Source organism: Fundulus heteroclitus, chromosome 6 (assembly GCF_011125445.2).
Source record: "Fundulus heteroclitus isolate FHET01 chromosome 6, MU-UCD_Fhet_4.1, whole genome shotgun sequence".
Taxonomy (NCBI): domain Eukaryota; kingdom Metazoa; phylum Chordata; class Actinopteri; order Cyprinodontiformes; family Fundulidae; genus Fundulus; species Fundulus heteroclitus.
In genome coordinates, this window is record NC_046366.1 from 25,626,053 (window position 1) to 25,646,699 (window position 20,647).

General features: G+C 40.3%; 2 protein-coding genes across 2 annotated transcripts; one reads left to right on the top strand and one right to left on the bottom strand.

The window, feature by feature from the left end:
• Positions 1-3,041: 3,041 nt before the first annotated feature.
• On the bottom strand, positions 3,042-10,965 carry im:7138239 (uncharacterized protein LOC497366 homolog). The gene is made up of 7 exons (XM_012869472.3): positions 10,820-10,965; positions 10,391-10,486; positions 10,148-10,287; positions 9,484-9,760; positions 5,635-5,816; positions 4,479-4,537; positions 3,042-3,324 (listed from the first exon to the last, which is right to left on the bottom strand). The coding sequence occupies exons 1-7, from the start codon at positions 10,869-10,871 to the stop codon at positions 3,174-3,176; spliced, it is 957 nt and encodes a 318-aa protein (XP_012724926.2). The 5' UTR covers positions 10,872-10,965; the 3' UTR covers positions 3,042-3,173.
• Positions 10,966-15,976: 5,011 nt separating this feature from the next.
• On the top strand, positions 15,977-20,403 carry LOC105931031 (serine/threonine-protein kinase NIM1). The gene is made up of 4 exons (XM_012869519.3): positions 15,977-16,360; positions 16,478-16,750; positions 17,690-17,958; positions 19,489-20,403. The coding sequence occupies exons 1-4, from the start codon at positions 16,291-16,293 to the stop codon at positions 20,242-20,244; spliced, it is 1,368 nt and encodes a 455-aa protein (XP_012724973.2). The 5' UTR covers positions 15,977-16,290; the 3' UTR covers positions 20,245-20,403.
• Positions 20,404-20,647: the final 244 nt, after the last annotated feature.

The following is a 20,647-nucleotide window of genomic DNA, read 5'->3' on the forward strand; positions in this document are numbered from 1 at the left end:
ACCTATTCTTGAAATAATAAATTTATACTAACAGTCTGTAGTTTGTAGAAAATATAGTTTATTTTAATCCGTTTCTGAAAGCTTAAAAAAGTATATTTTTGACTCTTTCATTGGCTTGAGATCACATGGAGTCCAGCTTAAAAAATGCAGACCCTTGATGGGTTAAAACCTGGACAGAAATTACTTTACATTAATGACAGATTGTCCCGATACAGTTGGTGAAATCTTTACTTTTTTTTTTTAAACAACCAAAAAAGATTCCAGTATTATGGGATTTTCTCCACCTCATCAACACCCTTGATGGCTGCATTTTGATGATAAAGATTCTTTTTACACAAATAAGGCACTATGTTCTAAAGAAATCATCAGTGTAGAACAATTATGTCTGGATATGGTAGTTTTCAAGCTGGATCCCATCTAATGAAAAATGCCTTCTTTTAAGCTTTCCTAAACCCACCAAAGATTTCACAAATCAAAATCTATGTTTTCTTTATTCTACCCTTGTTATGAAATAATCTGGCTCATTTTTGACCTTTCTACGCACTTCAGAAGTCATAAAATGCAGCAAATCGGGGAATCAGGAAAAACTTCACAGCGTCCCTGTGTGCATGTGTGGCCCTACATGCGTTTTGCTATGTCTGGATTGATATTAAGTGTCTGGTGCCCCCATTTCCTTCCATTAAATACATCCCATATCGACTCAAAATCAGTCAGACACCATGTGTAAGTTCCTAGCTGAGTCTCAACTAGCTCAATGCATCTAGGATGATAACATCCTCCACTTTTTACTCCAAGATGTCCTGCACCAAACCTACAGACAATTAACAAAGTGGCCTCAAGGACCTTATGGAACCTCACTTTTCAAACCAGACCAAAATGTAAATGCTATACATTTTGGGTGTGATAATACCTCTTGGCACGAGATCTCATGATATCAAAGTGCCGATGTTTCCCGCAAAAAAATAATAATAATTCTGTCTCATGAATTGAAAAATGAAATGAAAAATACAGAAAGTAGTTCCTGGGATGAATGACATAATTTGTAAGCGTGCAAAAATGAAGCCACTTGCTAACCATTAACATGCTAAACTTAGCGTCTGTGTAAAGTTTACTATTGCCGTTTAGTTAAGGGACATTTTTTTGTTTTTATGGAGGCTGGACAGCAGTTGTGCACCTCTAATTTAATCATTGAAGTATTTAGACGTGTCAAACTTGAACTGGATAGCTCTACACCAAACAGACAGTTTTAAAACTCTCTTGGGGGTTCATTAAATTGTTTTCTATTTGTGGAAATACAAAAAAATCAAGCAATTTTAGTGTAAAACAAAAAAATCAAAGAAAAAAGGAAAAACAATCTATGGTCACACATTATTATTATTGTTACAGACTTTACAGCTGCCCAGTTTTGTGTAACCATTGCTTTCTTACTCAAGGTGGCAAGAACAAATATCAGTCTTTACTGACCTTCGCTTTGTGATCAGCGTGCTCCAAACACATTAAAAACTGCAAGGCTCATGAAAATAGATGCACACTCGGCTCTAATAAACTTAAGATCACAGGATTCAACTTATCTTCAGTACCGTATCATCTTTCTGTCAAAGCATGACCCCACTTGGAGCTAACATCTAAAGAACATCTTTACTCAAAACTGACAGATCCTTGGTTTTAGTATGAAGGTACAGACAGATATGCTGTATTTAAAAAAATGTAAGGAATAAAACAATAAAGTAAAAAGACAAATCTAATCAAATTAAATAAAGAAAACAGAAAAATTGCTGAAGTTTACACCATACATGCAGTTATACTCAATAAAATGGAATATGTGTTTCAATGAGGCTCGTTTGTCATGTTTAAAGGACGTTTTATGTCAACTTCGAAGAAGATGGTAAAGATACTTTCCATTAAGCCTAGATTTCTTCATAAAAATTTTTTATTATTGGTCTGATGTAATATTATAATATTAAAGCAGAAAAGCCTCACAATTAACAGAAATGAAGGCTTAAAAACGTCGGCCTACTTGCATTTAATCAATATAATGCGTTTCACCTAGTGAAAATAGCTACTGAAATAAATAAATACACTTTTTATACACGGACTTGCACCAAAGATACACCGAGTTTGGAAAGAGTGTAATAAACATTTAAGAGATCAAAGGTTTTGCTCTCTTCGTGACACCTTGCAGACGGCTTATAAAACGTTTTACTGCAGTAGAAACAGAAAACTGTGACAGAGAAGTGTTGCTTCACAAGTCTGTCTCAGAAAGGGGAGGTTGTTACGGTCTGCATGTGCGTTACCTCAAAGCAACATTAACATAATTAGCCTCTCTTCAACTCTTTCCTTCAATATGACTCCTAACGTTCCTTTAACATTTCAAGAAGCTCTAAATTTGAGGTACAAAATGGACTGATTGCTGTTTTTCTGATAAGCCTACACTTTTCATCAATATTTAGTTCTTCTTTTGTGAAAACCTGTAAATATTTGCAGAAATTCTTTATTAAATCTACCAAGGATCAGTTTTCTCTCTATCAGTTGTGCTCATTAATTTAAAGACTAAAATATTAGATTTGTTCCTATTCACTGAATGCATCAAAACCAAGAACTACAATAATTAGCCTAACAATAAACCACTAGCATGTGCTTTGATTCCCTTGCTTGATTATAAACATTCCTATTCCTGTAGGACTTTCGTTTTCTGTTAAATTCAAAACTACTAACACTGTTAAAGAACCTGCAGCACATTTTTCTCTTTTATGTGATATAATCCTTATAATAAAAGAACAATTCTAACCAGTTAAAACCTGAGCGGGCAGATCAGACCTAAAAAAAAAAATGCCAGAAGAAGCCTGAGCGCCTAATATAAGTCTTTTCATTCAGTCAAAGTGATTTTGTTCATTTACTTAGGATTAAGTATTTCAAATAAAAAGATAATGCACAATTTTAAACTTACACACACACACAATACAAATATACACAATATCTTTAACATATCAGGTGAGAATAATAACATGCAAGTTAACTTTGTGTTTTATTACTTTTATTTACAAAATTATCACTTATACATATATTACATATTAAAAAAATAAACAACCCTTAAATGTTTTCACACCAGTTTGGTCAAGCTGCAAAAGTCACCGGAGGGCAGGGAGGTTGCCTTCCAGCAGAGGGCGCTGTGTTCAGTTTTGACAGAAGCAGGAGGTGATGGAGAGGATGGTGCGAATCTGCCCATGCTGGTTGATGAAGCTGTGGCTCTGGTATCCCTGAGGGACGCAGGAACCGGACGGCCTCTCTGACCACAAGTGGCAGTTTTCCAGATCAGATGGACTCCTGCAGCAGGAAAAAGAGAGAACATGGAAACACTGTGAAGCTTTCCGATCCACTCTTTCGCTGCATTTTATGTCATTTGAAATGCCTGGAAAGGCCGAACATGCAGATGTGCCCTGCCCTCTCCAGGTTCAGATGGTGGATTAAACGCTGCTCTGTGAGATGCTTAAAGATTAGGCCGCTGTTTTAAAACCGAACCTTGCTTAAAAAAAATCTCCTGTCTCCTGCTCTCCTTGCGTCTTCATGACGAAGTTTGTTTACTAATGATCTCTAGCAAACCCTCCGAGGGCTTCACAGAACAACTGGATTTAAACTGAGATACAATTAGACACTGGAGGACTCTATTATCTATGGAAGAGGATTAGGGCCACTCAAAAAAAAAAAAAGAAATTACTCAATTCTGACTTTTTTCTCAGAATTTTCAGAATAAAGTCAGAATTCTGAGAAAAATAAAAAAGTCAGGATTCTGAGAAAAAAGTAAAAATTCTGACTTTAATCTCAGAATGCTGAGGAAAAAAGTCAGAATTGAGTAGATTTTTTATTTTATTTTTTGAGTGGCCCTAATCCTCTTCCGTAATTATCTTATAAGTTGACTTATCATAGCAATTTGTGCACTGGATTTTTTTTTTTTTTTGGGGGGGTGGGGGGGGGATCAGAGAATACACTCAACCCAATTTAGTAAAAAATGTGTATCCCATCCCGTGTACTTCAAAACACAAAGACTGTATAGAAGCCGTCAAGTTGTTTTGAATCTGTTGGATTAATGCTTTACCTTATGTGTGTGCAAAAGTAGCTTTAAAGTTTTTAAAAAATATATGCAAGGAACAAGTTATCCTGTACGGTGTGAAAATATCCTCCTCTGTAGCTCTTCTACTGATGCTAAACAGAATACAACCATGTAATCTTTATTTCAGCAGGAAAGTCCCACTGAGATTAAGAATCTCTTTTACAAGACAATTCTGGCCAAGACTGGCGGCAGCACACAGCGTTCAATCACGGCACAACGCAGATTAACAGAACGAATGCCTGTGATCTCACAACAAGGCTGGAGATCCGACCCACCGAGCGCAGAAGGTGTCGGGGCTTACAGGCTGTTGTTACGACTGGGGAGGGGCGGGGGGCAGACGGGAGGTGTGGGTGTGTGTTTTCATACTGACCTGAGAAGGCACCGGTTTCCTGTTGTGCAACCTCCCAAACATCTGCCCACATCTATTTCCTGCAGAAAATTAGCAACACAGAGAGAGACGGAGTGAGAAAAAGGGAGAGCCGGGGGGGGGGGGGGGGGTAGTCAGCCCACAGCTGGCTGCAAATATTGACCCATCCTTAAGCTGAGGAGCAGCTGCCCTTTGCTTTGATTTGGCACCTGCAGGGCCGCTCGTTGGCCCCGCTCTCACATTTGGCGCCAGAAAACAGAACAAATGACCCTAAAACGATTTTTTTTTAACGGAGAATCATATCTTTATCCCGTTACCGTGGTTTTAGTTGACTTAGAAGAAATTTTTGTTTTTTATATTTACATAAAGCAACATGCGCTTCTGTTTTCACTCCCTGTCTTCCCATGAACGACAGCAGCTCAGTGTTTGGTGAGACGGCCTGAAGGAAGCTTTAATTGATCAACTCTAGCAAACCCTCTGAGAGCTTCAACAACTTTGCAGCAACTTTTTTTTTTTTTTTTTTTACGACGCAGATTAAAAATCAGACCCCAGTGAAACAACTCCTTGAAATAATAAAAAAAAATCATCATATAGAGAAAAGCAAGATGCAAATATTGACCTATAACACAGCTGTTGTGTTTTTAAACCTTACTAAAGCTCCTTCGCCTCCTTCTGTATCTCTTTTCTTTAGACTTTAGACTTAGACAGCTTTATTTGTCATTTTGTATGCACAAAGTGCGTACAGAACGAAATATTGTTTGCATACAGCTTGAAAACTCACAGTAAATTGCACTAATTTTCAGGATAAAGATGCAGCAGCGATTTATGTAAATAATTGAAATGTAAACAATGTCAAAACAATGTAACAATCGCATCAAGAATGATGCTAAGAATTATTTCCGGGTGAATTTGAGCAGCCCAGTCTGATGCTTTTCACACCCGGATGTGCGGTGCCAGCCAGCCTCAGAAATGGCCCGATTAAGTGCCGACTTCCGCATGCGTGTCTGATGCATAAAGCCACTTCATTATTGTCTGGCACCCAGCTAGGGCCCCGTTTCCCCCTGCGACCGATCACAAAAGAGCGTGAAGCAGGCTTTGAATGCAGCCTGCCAGTCAAAGAAATTAACGGTACACAGGAAGTTTCTCCTGTGTCACTTACTTTGAGCCTCTCTTCTTTCACCCCATCTGCGCGTTGGACCGTTTCATAGTAATACTCGACGAAGGGGACCCGGTAGCAGCTCTCCCTCAGCTCGCAGGCCGCCACGGTCCGGATCACATCCCCTTTGTTCGGAGTTTCCAGCAACGCTGAGTCAAACTTGGTGGGGACGCAGGAGAAGCCCTCTGGAAACAAACCATGAAGGAAAAATGGAAAAACGGAAAGAAAAGCGGGCCAAATAAAACGGAAACCTGGGTTTCCTAATAGGGTCGACGTTAAATGCAAAAAAGAAATGCTAGAAGAATTTACTGTGATTTAACTAATGCTAAAAGCACTAACCAGACAGTTGGATACATTTTTTACAGAGCTTGATCTAGCTGTGCCATATCTGTGCCCATATTTAATTGGCACAATGGCAACGTTTGTGTATTCTTAACCAATCACAGCTCAGATCAGAAGTGTTTTGAGAATCTGAATCTGTTTTGAGAGAGCGGCTCACAGATCGTTTGGGACGCCTGAACAGAATTTAACTTAGACAACTGCAGCTCAACTAGTATCTAATCTACAATGTTAAAACATTTGTATATTGTAGCTCCAACCTTATGAATATTGCATTTTTAAAGCTTTAAATCGAGATTTGCCAGAGGTATGGAAGTGATCCATGTCCCCTTGATTAGCTCTGATCAATACTGAATAATCTGATCTGTTTTTAATTCATTTAAAAAAACAAAACTAAGAACTACCAGCACTTTTGGTCTATAAACACATTGACCCCTAGTCTGTACACTGATGCACTGTTTTTACCTTAGTAAAACATTTTGATAAAGAATAAACACATGCACTTTGAATCACATCTTGTATCTCATTCATTTCCTGCTGGATTCAAATCTATCTCTTTCTAAGAACATGCAGCACATTTCTTTTCTCTTCTCGCTGTAAAAAAAAAAGAGGACAAAATGAAAATCGAGGGCTGAGACCTAAAAGAGAAACAGAGATAGTAATAGTCTCGGCCTGAAAAACGACAAAATATTACATTAGTGAGAGTCAAGCAGTGATCTTTAAGATGGCAGCACCTGTATTAACAGTTATTTTGTTTTAAAATGTCTGATTTTGAAGAAATTCTGCTGGGGCGTCTATAGTTCTTAAGATGTGGTATGAAGCAGTCCAACAGGTGAGTTACTCATTTGTGTGAAAAACTGACTTCTGTTGCCGTTCTAGCGCTCTTGGGGGCCATCTGCTGGTGTGGGAGGGGGCCCAAAGCGACTCCTCAGTTTGGTGACGTCTTTGGTCTGAGGGTTTGACGCTCAAAAGCTAAAAAGGTTTATATACATAGATTGGATTCTGAAATCAATGATTAAAACCGCTGCTTTAGGATACCTCTCTGCCCCGAGCACGTCAGATATTTTATTAGTTTTTGGTGGGGTTTTTTTTACAGCTTACCGCATACAGACCAGGAATTTGATGTGATATTTAAGATGGCAGCACCTGAGTTTTTCTTTCCACTGTCGCTTCATGCTTGCTACGTCTTCTCTAACGTCGAGTCGGTCGAGGCAGATGGCTGTTCACACTGAGCCTTGTTCTACTGGGGGTTTTTCCTTCTTGTTAAAGGGGAGTTTTCCTCTCCACTGTCGCCTTATGCTTGCTCAGTATGAGGGATTGCTGCAAAGCCATGGACAATGCAGACGACTCTCCCTGTGGCTCTACGCTTCTCCAGGAGTGAATGCTGCTTGTCGGGACTTTGATGCAATCAGCTGGTTCCCTTATATAGGAAAGTTTTGACCAATCTGTATAATATGATTGAATTTGACTTTGTAAAGTACCTTGAGATGACATGTTTCATGAATTGGCGCTATATAAATAAAATTTAATTGAATTAATCATCAAAAATATTTCAGATCATCCTTTATTTTGGATCATCTTGAGATGCAGATGAAGACATCTCTAGAAATGGTACCATTTATGAGGAACTCTGCTTTACAACGGACATAAACTCTGTTTGTAAGTCTGCCTTAGAGTGTATCTAACTCTGTACACCTTCCACTAAACTAGGGATAGTTTAGTGGAGTTTGTACAGATGCAGAAATATTTTTTTCCCAATGATGTTTATGCGCATGAGAGCACTACTTGATCGACATTTTCTTATTTATTAGTACGTTTTGTAAGAGTAAAATGTCTAATACTAACAGCATTGCTGTTTTGAGGACAACAGGGTGGCTTTATAATATTAGACTTATTCAGTTTTTATTGCTCATCTAAAATGGCCAGCTCATTTTATTTTTGGGCCACAGAAACCATAAATGCAAGATAATTCACTATCCGAATGAAAAGCGCCTGTTTTATCTCCATCCTTGTATTATTAGGCAGTTAAGGTGCCTTGCAAAAGTATTCACACCCATTTCCCATCCTCACATTTGGTCACATTTCAACCACAGACGTCAAAGGATCTTACGAGGGATCGATATCATAGAATGTAGCGCAGCATTGTGAAGTTGAAGACCATACATGGTTTAGGTCAGGGGTCTGCAGCCTGTGGCTCTAGAGCCGCAAGTGGCTCTTTGGACCTTCCACAGTGGTTCTTAATAACTTTGGCTACAAATTATATTTTTATTAAGGTACTTAAATGTAATAATGATAATAAATGCAGGTTTGGAATAATTACTTTTAATTTTCACAACAGAATGATGCTAAAAGTGCCAATAATATTTAATTTTAAATCAATAGTTTTTCATTATGTTGGAAACAGATTTTTTTCACATCATTATCCATAAATATCAACATCCCATCCATCCTCTTTTTCTCAAACCTCAAAATAGATATAAAAGGGCGTTTCTTTAACGATGACAACATATTTCCTACAGTAGATCTTTATCAAAAATTATAACTTGTCTTTTTTTCAAAAGGCTACGCAACATTTGCGGCTCTGAACGAGTTTAATTCAAGTGGACTGTAGGCAAAATGACTCTTTAGACTGTAAAGGTTGCAGGCCCCTGGTTTAGGTTTTTGAAAATAAAAATATGAATAGCTTGTATATATATATATATATATACATATATAGGCCTCAAAGGTTTCTTGGAGAACATTAATAAACAGACAGCACCATGGAGACAAAGGAACAGGATCCAGCTTTAAGCATATCTGGGTGTTCATATCTGGGTGATCATCTGACATTATAGCGTTTTGAACAGAGTGCTACAGCAAGTCTACCTGAACATGGCCGTCCACCTAAACGGGCATACAGAGCGTTAGTCAGAGAAGCAGCCACACATTATGGAGGAGCTGCAGAGGTCCACAGCTCAGGTGGGAGTTGTAGCCGTGGACTCCACACCTCTGGCCTTCATGGAAGAGTGCCAATGAGAGACACAATGCAGAAGGTTTGCCACTATATGGTGGACACCGTAGACATGTGGACGAAGAGGTCCGGTCAGGTGAAACCCAAACCGAACTGCGTGGCCGTCCGACATCTAGAACTATCAGCACCATCACCCTGACAGCACCATCCCCATGTTGACGTGTGGTGGCGGCAGCATCATGCTGTGGCAACCCGTGTTTTTTTTTTGTTTGTTTGTTTTTTTAACAGGGAAAGGAAAGTGTCAGAGTTGATGGGGGAGATAAATAGAGCTAATTACAGGAAAAAAACAGTAAGAAAAGGGTTCACCATCCCACAGGAAACAAACTTGCAGACTGAGTTCAGAACTTAATAGAGGATTCTCAACAACAACAGAAAAGCCTTCAGCCTGGTTATTACGCAGCATAATTTGGTCTACCACATAAAATCCCAGCAATTTAGACTGCTGCTAATGGCTTTAACTAGACAACAAAGAGCCCAAAGGGTGTGAATACTTTTGAACACACCTGAGCCTCCTTTGGAGCGGGAACAGCCTCCCACGTCTATCACCGTCTCGTACGGCGTTTCGAAGTAGTAGGTACGGAGAGCGGGCACCCGGACGCACTGGCTCAGCTTTATCTCACAGTGGCACTCCTCGATGACCTCCACCTCCCGGGGCCCCTCGAACAGCAGCAGGCGCTCCACTCGCATCCCCGTCGGCTCGCACGCCTGGCCGGCCCGGCAGGAGGGCAGCCGGCTCGGCTGCTCCGGGATCTCTGGCGCAGACGGGCCGCGCGTCCTCATCTTTAGGGGGGAAATCAGCGGGTTTCGTTTCGGTTAAACATGTCCGAACATGTTTCTGTGCTCTCCAGCTACAAGGTGCACACTCGTTTTAGGCATGTTGTAGCTACTTTTATGCAACACGAGGGAACTAGACGGTCATTCAACAGTATATAAGCTACTTCAAATTAGTTATTTAATTTTATTTTATTCTGTCTGATTGCCATGCTGTTTCATTACCAGATTACCCCTACAAAAGTGTTGTTGTTTTTTTTTTGTCCTAATCCTCTTCAAAAAATTTTATTTATCTCATAAGTGATGTTCTTTTTATGACGGCATGAGAGAAGCCCCCTAGAAATAACAACGAATCCACACTGCCCTCCTGCGGCAGCGGGCGGAACTGCAGCACACCTTCTTGCTCCTTAGGAATTCCAGCATGGAGGAATGCTTTGAGTATTCCCGCTGTCTTGCTTCATGCGATGATCTTGTAGCCATCCCGCAATGTGACCTGCACATTCCCACATCCACGCTGACAGGACTCCCTGAAATATCTAAGGACCCAGAGGGAGTTGTAAATAGATTAAATAAACAGCAAACAACATAGCAAGATAAAAGTAAAAAGTATCCTCTATTTCTCAGATGGGGTTTCTTTACCTTGCCCAATGTACACAAAGTGACTCTGCCTCTTGCAGCACAGTCGCTGTGTAAACAGGTTTCTGTGATCGATGTGTTTGCTTAGCGGCCCACTCACTAAAAAAAACACAAGACAAGCATGTACCTGTGCTGTCATTTCCTATCTGAGAGCAGTCAGGAGCCGCATGAGATAGTTGATGCAACTAAAACCTAAAAAAAAAAACTAATCTAAAATAGCAGTAAACTAAACATCACACTATCTGATAAACAGCGTTTGTTTTGTGTTTTTAAAGAAAACGCAGTTACACAAAAAAAATGCATGAATTCCCCCCTTGCGGTCGGATTATTTTACGAATATTTACCACTTTCACCAGTTGCATATGCACAATGCCAGTTACTTGCAGTCTGTGAGATAAATCAAGCTAGATCAGAGGACTGGGAGGTACTCACATGTCAAGTGAAACACACACAGGAACAAGAGGAAAAGTTGGAGAACATCCATGACTCAGCTGAAAGTGCTCCTCAGTGCTGTTCTGCTGACTCCTGCCCCAGATATTTATACGGGATCAAGCTTCTGCCTCAAGTCTCACCCAAAAGTGAGTCTTCAGAGGCCAAAAGAAAAGGGAGAGCTAATCAAATTTCCATGCTGAATGCCTTACAATACAGGGGCCACTTCAAAGGGGAATCTCAGCGTCTCTGTTTTTGTTTTGTTTTGGGCTTTTTTTTGCTGCAAAGGGACCCACAGAGGATCAGATATGCTGACCAGACCTGAGCTCCCGCTAATGAAGGGGCTTACAAAGGCCATGAGCCTTTCAAAGAGTCACCCTCAAAGGTATCCATCATCTTTTATCTCAGGGGGAAGGTGTTTAGCACCTCTGACTTAAAACAAAACCACGTCTAAACACATAAACAGGATCAGCAGGGGGGCAGGGTGTGTGTGTGAGAGATCCTCACCTTCAGAAAACCCCAGCACCTTTGTGTTTATGCAACATGGCACCAAATGGCCAGACCCTCTTAAACCTTTCAGAAATCCTTGCTCTATTTTCCTTTATCCACATACTGTGGATGGTTTGAGATCCTGAGAAAAACTGTGCATATTATACATTCTTCAAAAGCTGCACCGGCATGTTGAGAAAGCATTAAAACTTCACCAGGATCCTTTAGGGAAGGAGCAAACGTCGTTCTGTAATGCTGTTTCTATTATGATCTGATAAGGGTTGAGGCTTAACCCTGAAGAGATCCAAGGGACATTTCGTATCGTATAGTTGTTAGTTGTTTGTTCTTCAAGCCGTTTTGACTGTGCTGAATAATTTCAAATCAGCAAAAAGATTTTTTTTATTCAGAATTAAAATCAGAGTTTTTTTAAATTAGCCAAAATGGCAAAATTACAAAAAACGTCTATTAGAAAAACCACTAAAAATACCTATCCTTATCCTACTTTTCAAACATGAAATAATCCATTGCTTTATTTATTTTGGCTGTGGTTATTCATTGCTATTTTATGTCTCTCCACTAGATGGCGGCAGTTTACCCCCTACTTGTGGAGTGCATGTTTTTTTTTGTTTTTTACGTGGTAACAACATTAAAGCTACGTGAATATAGTGGTCTTTTTAAAATCCCTACATATAATAAATATCTGATCAGGTAATCTAAGATAACAGATCCAATTAAAGGGGAAAAAGGATCCGTTTGAACATTTTATAGCACGTTTTAGCTGATAGGTGTTGTCATTAGAATAAGGAGCTTTTGTAGTTGACAGTGCAAAATACTTACAATTATAATAATGTTAATATATCAAAGTCAGTGTTACTGTCATTCAACGATTCATCTCAGATCCTAACAATATTACTAGTTATAATAATAATAATAGTATTTGGTATTATTATATAGAAATAATTTTTGAAAGTTTGTTTGATAAAAAAACACAGTGTGTAGCCATGCAACCACGCAATCATATAATGTTTTAAATCTTGAAAATATTGTTAATATTGGCCGAAATATTTTATTTCTCTGTCTGTCTCCACCCCCAAAAAAAGCTTTCAATATAGTAGATCTTTATCAGATAATGCTGTATGAAACTTTAAACAGTCTGTCCCCCTTTTAATTTGTTCAGCATTACAGAAATGCCCAGCAGATGGAAGCAATGTTGTTGCTTCCCATTCACAAATTAACGCCTTTGCGGAGTCAATTCCTTGTTGCGTTTTGCATTAGACAATAAAGCTCCCTTGAAAAAGAATTTGGAGAGAAATCGGCGCTCTACACATCTGGAGGAATCCTACCTAATCTGGAAAAGCAGATGTTTTCCATTAAAAATAAAATTGTCGGCATCCTCCCAAACAGGATTACCCCGTCCTCAGTGAGTGAGGCATCGTTGGTGGAATCTTTATAACCTGACTGGTGTTTGAACTGTTTAGACTCAGTAGAGCTTTCTGAGTTATCTAAAATTAACATAGAAAAGATTCCTGGATTAATGTTTTCTTCTGTGCTCTTTTGTGTCTCTGCTCTGTCTTCTGTAACGGTCTAGGCAGATGACCGTTCACACTGAGCCTGGTTCTGCTGGAGGTTTTCCTTCCTGTTAACGGGGAGTTTTCCTCTCCACTGTCGCTTCATGCATGCTCAGTACGAGGGATTGCTGCAAAGCCATCAGCAATGCAGACGACTGTCCCTGTGGCTCTGCGCTCTTTCAGCAGCCAGTAAACCAGTAAACTAAAAAGTGGGTCACCAATTGGTTTTTCATTAGGATAAAATATATAGCCAAATCCACAAGCAAAAACGAATCTTCCATGTCCATCCCTCTTCCCAGACCAAAATCCTTTAGAAAACATTTGAGTTGAAGAAAGGAGAGCATAAGAGGGGACTCGTGACAATCAGTGGTTATTATTCAGAAACTAGTGGTCAAACATCCCTTGTCCTTATTCAAAAACTATAAACAAAATAACAAAACCCTAATTAACATTTTTGTTAACCCTAAATCCACCAATTAACTTTACTCAAATCTAATGTTGGGTTTTTAAGTATGAGATTATTATGCATAAGAAAATTCGAAGATATTTTGTACGTATTTTGCAGTGGTGGCAACAAAGCTGTTGGCATCATTTTCCTTTCAAATCCACTTCTATGTCTTCCTTGCGTTTAGACAATCCTCTTCTTATAAGAGCCTTTCCTTCAGCACTGCATGTGCAAAGAGCTTTACTAAGCACGGATTAAAAATGAGTCACCTGCGACATGAGCAAGCAGTTATGTGGCGACTTCCAGAGATAATCCCATGTGTCCAGTCTCAGTGCTGCAGAGGTTGGCAGGACTGATGGGGAGCAGACATCTGTGTGTTTGTGCTGACTGTCTGGTGTCACGGTCAGTGTCTGGGTCGCCGAACCGCTACGTGACCCGGTCTCCAAGAGGCCTAGGCTCACCTCCTTTGGAGGTTTTTTCTGAGCTAAAGTGAGCACACAGTACCGTTTATGAATTCTAAGACTTAGACTTAGACAACCTTATTTGTCATTTTGTATGCACAGAGTGCGTACAGAACGAAATTTCGTTTCGCATACAGCTTGAAAAGTTACAGTGAATAGCAGTGAATTTCAGTGCAGCAGTGATTTCCTAGTAAATAATTGAAATGTAAACAATGTAAACAGTGCAGGAGAAAACGACAGTGGTAACTGAGAGTTCGGCAGCATTTGTAGTGCTAGATAAGGATGCAATGATGGAATGTGCATATATACGAATATTGTACAGAGGCCATTTTGTGGCTGTTCAACAGTCTGATGGCATATGTGCAAATGTGTAATGTGCAATTATGCAAATGTACAATGTGCAAGTATAAGAATGTGGTACAGAGTCCATTTTTGTGGCTTCAGCAGTTCAACAGTCTGATGGCAACAGGGAAAAAGCTTTTGCAGAACCTGGTGGTCCTGCAGCGGATGCTGCGGAACCTCTTCCCAGAGGGCAGCAGGGAGAACAGTCCATGGTGGAGGTGTGAGAGGTCCCTGATGATGTTACGGGCTCGGGACACACAGCGCTGCGATGAGATGTCCTTGATGGAGGGAAGAGGAGCCCCGATGATCCCTTCTGATGTCCTCACCACTCTACTCACGTTCTTTCTATCGGAGGCATTGCAGTCTCCACACCACACGGAGAGACAGCTGGTCAGAATGCTCTCTATGGTGCTTCTGTAGAAGGTTGTTAGGACCTCTTTGTGTCATTTGCAACATGTTAAATTTAATAACATGGAATATTTAAGTATGTTAAAATAAAATTTCTTTATACACTTTTGTGTGAGCTTCAAATCTTTCCAAACCAATTCATTGACTACAATGATTTTTTTTCTCCAAAAAAAAAAACAAAACATGAAATGAATGCAGGAAGTTGTTTTACTGAAGAGCACAACATTTTGGAAAAAATCTGTTGAGGTTTTTGGTGACCCTGGAATACGTTTAAAACAATTTTTAAAATATTAAAACGCAACTAAATTGCTTGATGAGGAATTTCCTTAAAGGCTAACTATAGTCAACTGTAGTTAAGCTAATTAGCAGAAGCAGTTGATAAACAAAAATTAGCGTACTTAGCTACCATGCTAACATTTGTATGTTTCCTTAATGTGGTAAACCTTAGCTAATATGCTAATGGTAGATGTTATGCTAGTACTGTAGTAGCTAATATTTTAATGTTGTAAACCATGCTAATATGCTAATGTTAATCACATTATCATTGCATTATAACTTAAACTGTGATTTTAAAAAAGTGGTGTAAGGTTATTAAAAAGTGGAAAACAGCTGAATGTCTTGTAATCTGTTTGAATGTGGGTGTTATTCTGGCATTAGGCATCGTTTAGTGTTAATCTGCTTAAACTGTGATTTTCTAGAAACAGAAAGATACCAAAACGATTAAGGAAGGAAAATATTTGATAAAAACTAAATGTCTTGTAATATGTTTAAATTTTAAGCTGTGTTTCCAGCCTAAATTAAGGGGGAGTAGTTAAGCAGACATCACACTGTGTCCCAACTTTCAACGTAGCATAGTGTATTGAAGAATCAAAAGCATGCTGTGATATGTTGGTTTTTACGTGAGAAAATAAGTGGATTCCGTAAAGCATAAAGTTCTATCATACCTTTAAATTATGAATGTTGTGCTTGATGTGCTCCTGGTTTTAATAGTGCTGGTGTTTTTGGATCAGGGAGTGAAAATCACAGTGTTCATGTGAGTTGTGCAAATACTGCAGCAGTCGCACCCATGTGTTATACACAGGGTGTGAGAGCTACTTCTTTTTTTTTTTGAAAGTCCAGAAAACCTGAGTTAGCATGACTTTTGTGATAAAATTATGTATACTACTGTGTTAAAAGCATCAAAGAAATAAAAATAAATTTTAGAAAAGGTTCAAATATAGATAATGGATGTCCTTACTATCATGACTAAGTGTTAATATTTGCCTTTTTTAAATATTTGACTGGTTGAAAGAGCATAAGGACTGCAATAGCAAGCGATAAATGGTGTGTATAGCATTAATACAATGTGTATATATATATATATAGGTCCACGTGCATTTCAAAGACTAATTGTAGATTAGGTGGTTTGTTTATCTCCAAGGTCTGAAGAGGCCTCCCAAGGCTATCTGCATGGGAGGAGGCCAACTTCGGAGGGGATTATAAAGCATTATGTAGTAGTTCTGGATTATAAACCATGAGACAACATTGCTGCATACAGAGCTTACGAAAAGGTGCCGGTGCACAAAACGTGTTCTCTGGAAGGGTGGCTGACTTTTCAAGGAACATTTTCCTAAAGATTTTGTTTTCGATGCGTGCACCGCATTTTTCCAGTCAACATTTCATTTCAAGTTTTTGGTTAGTGAGACTCATTTTTTTGTACTTCTGCCGCACTGTATTTACTTAAATTGAGGATAGCCGCGTGCACCCATCTGGATCGCAATCATGTATTTGAAGAACAGAAACAATACAATCAACACAGAGAAGACCAAGAAGAACATAAAAGGGAAAACATGTAAGTACAAAAAATTTTTTTACATTTTTTTTATTGTGATGGAAATTGCAGAAAGTATTCATGCTAAATAACTGCAATCAGGATATAGTTGACATCACCCTTTTTTCTCAATGCCAGGCTCTTATTTGAGGTCAAAACCACACTATGACGAAAATGTGGCTTTGACACTGAAAGAGAACAGCAAAGTGGAGAGAAACAAAAAGGTGACTGAGGATGAGGAGTTGCTGCAGAGGACAGCCTTCGGAAAGGCCTTGTACAATCTGACCCATTCAGAGAGGGTGATGGATGATCTGACATTTGGGCGACGGGTGGGATTTTACGAACTGAAGGGAGAAATCGGCTCTGGAAACTTTTCCCAGGTCAGGCTGGGAATGCATGACCTCACCAAAGGTGAGTTTTTGGACACGTCGATTTTAATAGCTTTATGTTTATAATTGCTTTAGTGAAGACTTAAATGCCTTGTTTCCTTTCTCGTTCCCGTTTTGAAAGAGTGGCCAGGAGAGACGGGTCCCCCTACTGCCTCACAAAATATTTATAGCCCAGGGAAACCAGAAGACACAAACGGATTAAATAAACTTCTAATTTCAATAAATTCATATAAACAAGTTGGAAGAAATTGGGATTAGTGATTGCCAATTAAAGTGGGTTGTGTAATCTTGCCAAAAATCAGTACGTATTTTGAACTATTTACGCAGGACACATGCCTTAATATCTATATCTAATGAAACCTTTCAAATGTGATGTTGGTGATGTGACATAAGCATAACGACTATTTCATAAAATACTTTAAACCTGTAATGTGAAATTTCCATTTTATAATTTCTCTAACTTAAAGATGCTTTACATCAAAGTGCAGAGTCCAGTCTGTGCAGTTTAGATGGCTTTTGATCCTCCATTTCCTCTTCCTGCTGCTTGTTTTTTTTTTTTTTTAGAGACATTTTGGCTTTTCTGCTCAGTGTCTGGAGTCCCGAGTTTCATGGGTTTCATGCGAACACTCAGCTCTGAGACGAATGCACAGACATCCAGCTGAGCTCAAGGAGACATACTTCCATCAGTCTGGGTCATTCCACATGTCAGAAGACAGGACTAATCTCATCAGCCGGCCCCTGTCTAATCCATAATGTTTTCATCCTCATCTGCTTATGTGTAACGTGCCACCTAAGTCGCGTGGGGCTACAATTAAAGCACAGAGGGAAACAAGTCAGGACAAATGATGCATTTCATTTAAAAGCCACATATTAAATAGAAAAATCCAACAGTTTAAGAGCAAAGTGTGTGTTTTTCCTTTCTGTTGCTTGACGGCCTTTTCTCTGTGTCTTCATGTGACAGAGAGAGTGGCAGTGAAAGTCCTGGATAAGGAGCGTCTCAGCAAACACGCCCAAGGCCTCTTCGCCTCCGAGATCACCTGCATGGAGAGGCTCTCCCATCCAAATATAGTGCGCCTGTACGAGGTGGTGGAAACGTCCAAACGCCTTTACCTGATGATGGAGTACGCCAGTGGGGGGGAGCTGTTCACCAGGATCACCACCAGGGGGCGCCTGTCGGACCTTGAGAGCAAGCTTGTGTTTTCCCAGGTTCTCTCAGCAGTCAAGCACATGGTGAGCGACACGCAGACGGTTCTCTGGGGAACGGAGTGGGCGTTGGCTTTACCGGGAAAACGAAAGCAAAGAGATATTAGAGCGGTGTCAAACCAGTTCAAACACTTACTGCTCCAGGATGCCCCATCGGGATCTTCAGGCAGAAATAATTTTTTTTCTTCACATTTATTCGCATTAAGACGACAACTTTCCATTTATCTTATAGAGATTGTATGTGATACACAATCACAAAATGAGATCTATACTTGGGTATCCTTATAGGACCATCAGTGCATATCTGCAGCATTGGGCAAAAGGTGGGGTACACCTTGAGAACGTCACCTGTCCATCAGAGGAACATGCAGGACAGACAACCAGGCACATAATCAAGAGCAATCCAGAGGGTTCTTCTAACCGTCTTCTTTTTGGACACACAAACTCCATGCAGGAAGTGCCCATGTAGGGATTTGAACCCAGCACCTTCTTGCTGCAAGCCAGGCAACAGTGCTGACAACTGCACCACCATGCAGCCCATTTATATTCAGCCCTCTTCATGCTGATATCTTATGCTGATACCCTTAATAAAGTCCAGTAAAGGAATCTAAGTATTGTTACAGCAGTTCTTAGAAAGAAGTCCCATTTAAGGTTTGGTAAAAGCCACACACTGCAAAAACGTAACTAAAAATGAGTACAATTTTCTTAAAATTAGTGTATTTCTCCTTGATTTGTGCAGATAAATAAGATTATCTGCAAGTGAAATTAGTATTTTGATCCCTAAAATAAGATAATTAGATATAGTGCAATTGAAATACGATCACGGAGATGAGTTGTTCCTATTTTATGTGCAAAAATTCTTATTCCATCGGCAGATCATCTTATTTAGTACTAGCTCAAATCAAGGACAAATAAACTATTTTCTATTGAATTTGACTTATTTTAGTAATTTTTTCAGATGTGATCAAAGTTTTGCTTTTCAGCCTGCACACATAATTCTATGTACGGAGGGCAATCTAAATACAACATCCCACTGTGAAACATAGAGGAGGCACCAGCATGCTGTAGGGATACTTTTCTTCAGCAGGCAAATGACAGCTGGCCCGAGTTGATAAATGGTGCTTAATTCAGGTCGATCCTGCAAGAGAACCTGTCCAAGGCTGCAGATAACGTGAGACTGGAGGCGGTGCAATCACAGCTAAAGGTGGCCCTAAAATGTTCTGAACTTTTGCGAGAAATTTTCATGAACTTCTGTGCCTCAGGGCAACTGGTGATCTCCACTTTGGATTTTGTCGCGTTGAGGTCCGATGCTCCCACGGAATATCATAATGGACTAATGTGATTCTTAAGGGGGCATTGCAGACTTTATAGCTATGCAGACCCAGAGGGAGAGAGAGAGTGAGAGAGAGAAGGGCTTTTTCACTTCACCTCAGCAACTTGGCCCCTAGACTTTGCGCACTGGTCTCCTGTAGGGCTGGGAAAGAGGTAAAATATTTCTGAAATACATTGCCAGTTCTGATTGCTTCAATGACATGTCTTTGTCTTCTCCTTTTCCAGCATGATAATAACATTGTTCACAGAGACCTAAAGGCTGAGAACGTGTTCTACACCCACACCTACTGCATTAAAGTGGGGGATTTCGGCTTTAGCACGTGTTGCTACTCCGGTGACACGCTTCACACTTTCTGTGGATCTCCACCCTACGCCGCTCCTGAGCTTTTCAAAGAGAAAGGCTACAATGGACACTATGCCGACAACTGGGCGCTGGGTATTTTGCTCTACTTTATGGTGACCGCCACAATGCCTTTTAAAGCGGCCACCACCAACAGGCTGAAGATGTGCATCCTGCAGGGCTCCTATGCCATTCCCTCATACGTCTCCCAGTCCTGCCAGGAGATCATAAAGGGCCTCCTGAGGCCGGTTCCCGTCGACCGCCTCACCTTGCCGCAGATTATGAAGAGCGGCTGGATGACGGGCATTGAGTACCCTCAAGCCTACCCGCCTTCCAGAGCTACTCCGTCACACCTGGTCGAGCCTAACCACCAACTCACCTCGGAGGAGCTGTGCGTCAAAGTGGCCCTGGAGGATCTTGGCATCAGCGCGGTCCATCTGCACAACAAGAGTCTCGACTTGAGAAACCCCCTCACCGGGGCTTATCGGATCATGCTGCATCGAATCCAGAAGAGGATATCGATAGAGGCTGCGGGTTACAGCAGGACATGCACGAGTGACTCCCTGCACAGGCTGCGATGGAAAGCTGGCTCAGAGAGCCTTCTGTACAAGCGCCACTCTGTGGTCTGTGCTGTCATGTAGCTTAGTCTCTCTTTCTGAAGAGCTACCTGTGTGGAAGACATGCTCGTTCGTGCTTCCAGCCTGAGATGTAGGGGATGGCCCCAACTCGTATTTTTTTTTCTAGGAATGTGAATCACCTCTTAGGCACACTTACTGTAACTCCATCCTGTTTCCCCCCCCCCTGTAAAAAAATGTCCACACGCTTTGATTTTTAGTGCACATCTTCTGCCAATAGCGCGAGGTTTCTGAGAGGACAGAGCGTGGTTTCATGTGTGAAATCATGCTGAGAATGTACACAGAGGCATGCTCCATGAACAAACTTGGCGTCCTTTATGTCCACTAGAATAACATCCAAATTTTCTGCAACTGGAGCTGCACTCAAATCAGCAAAGCGTGAAAGACATTTGTTGAAGGTTGTCAGTGA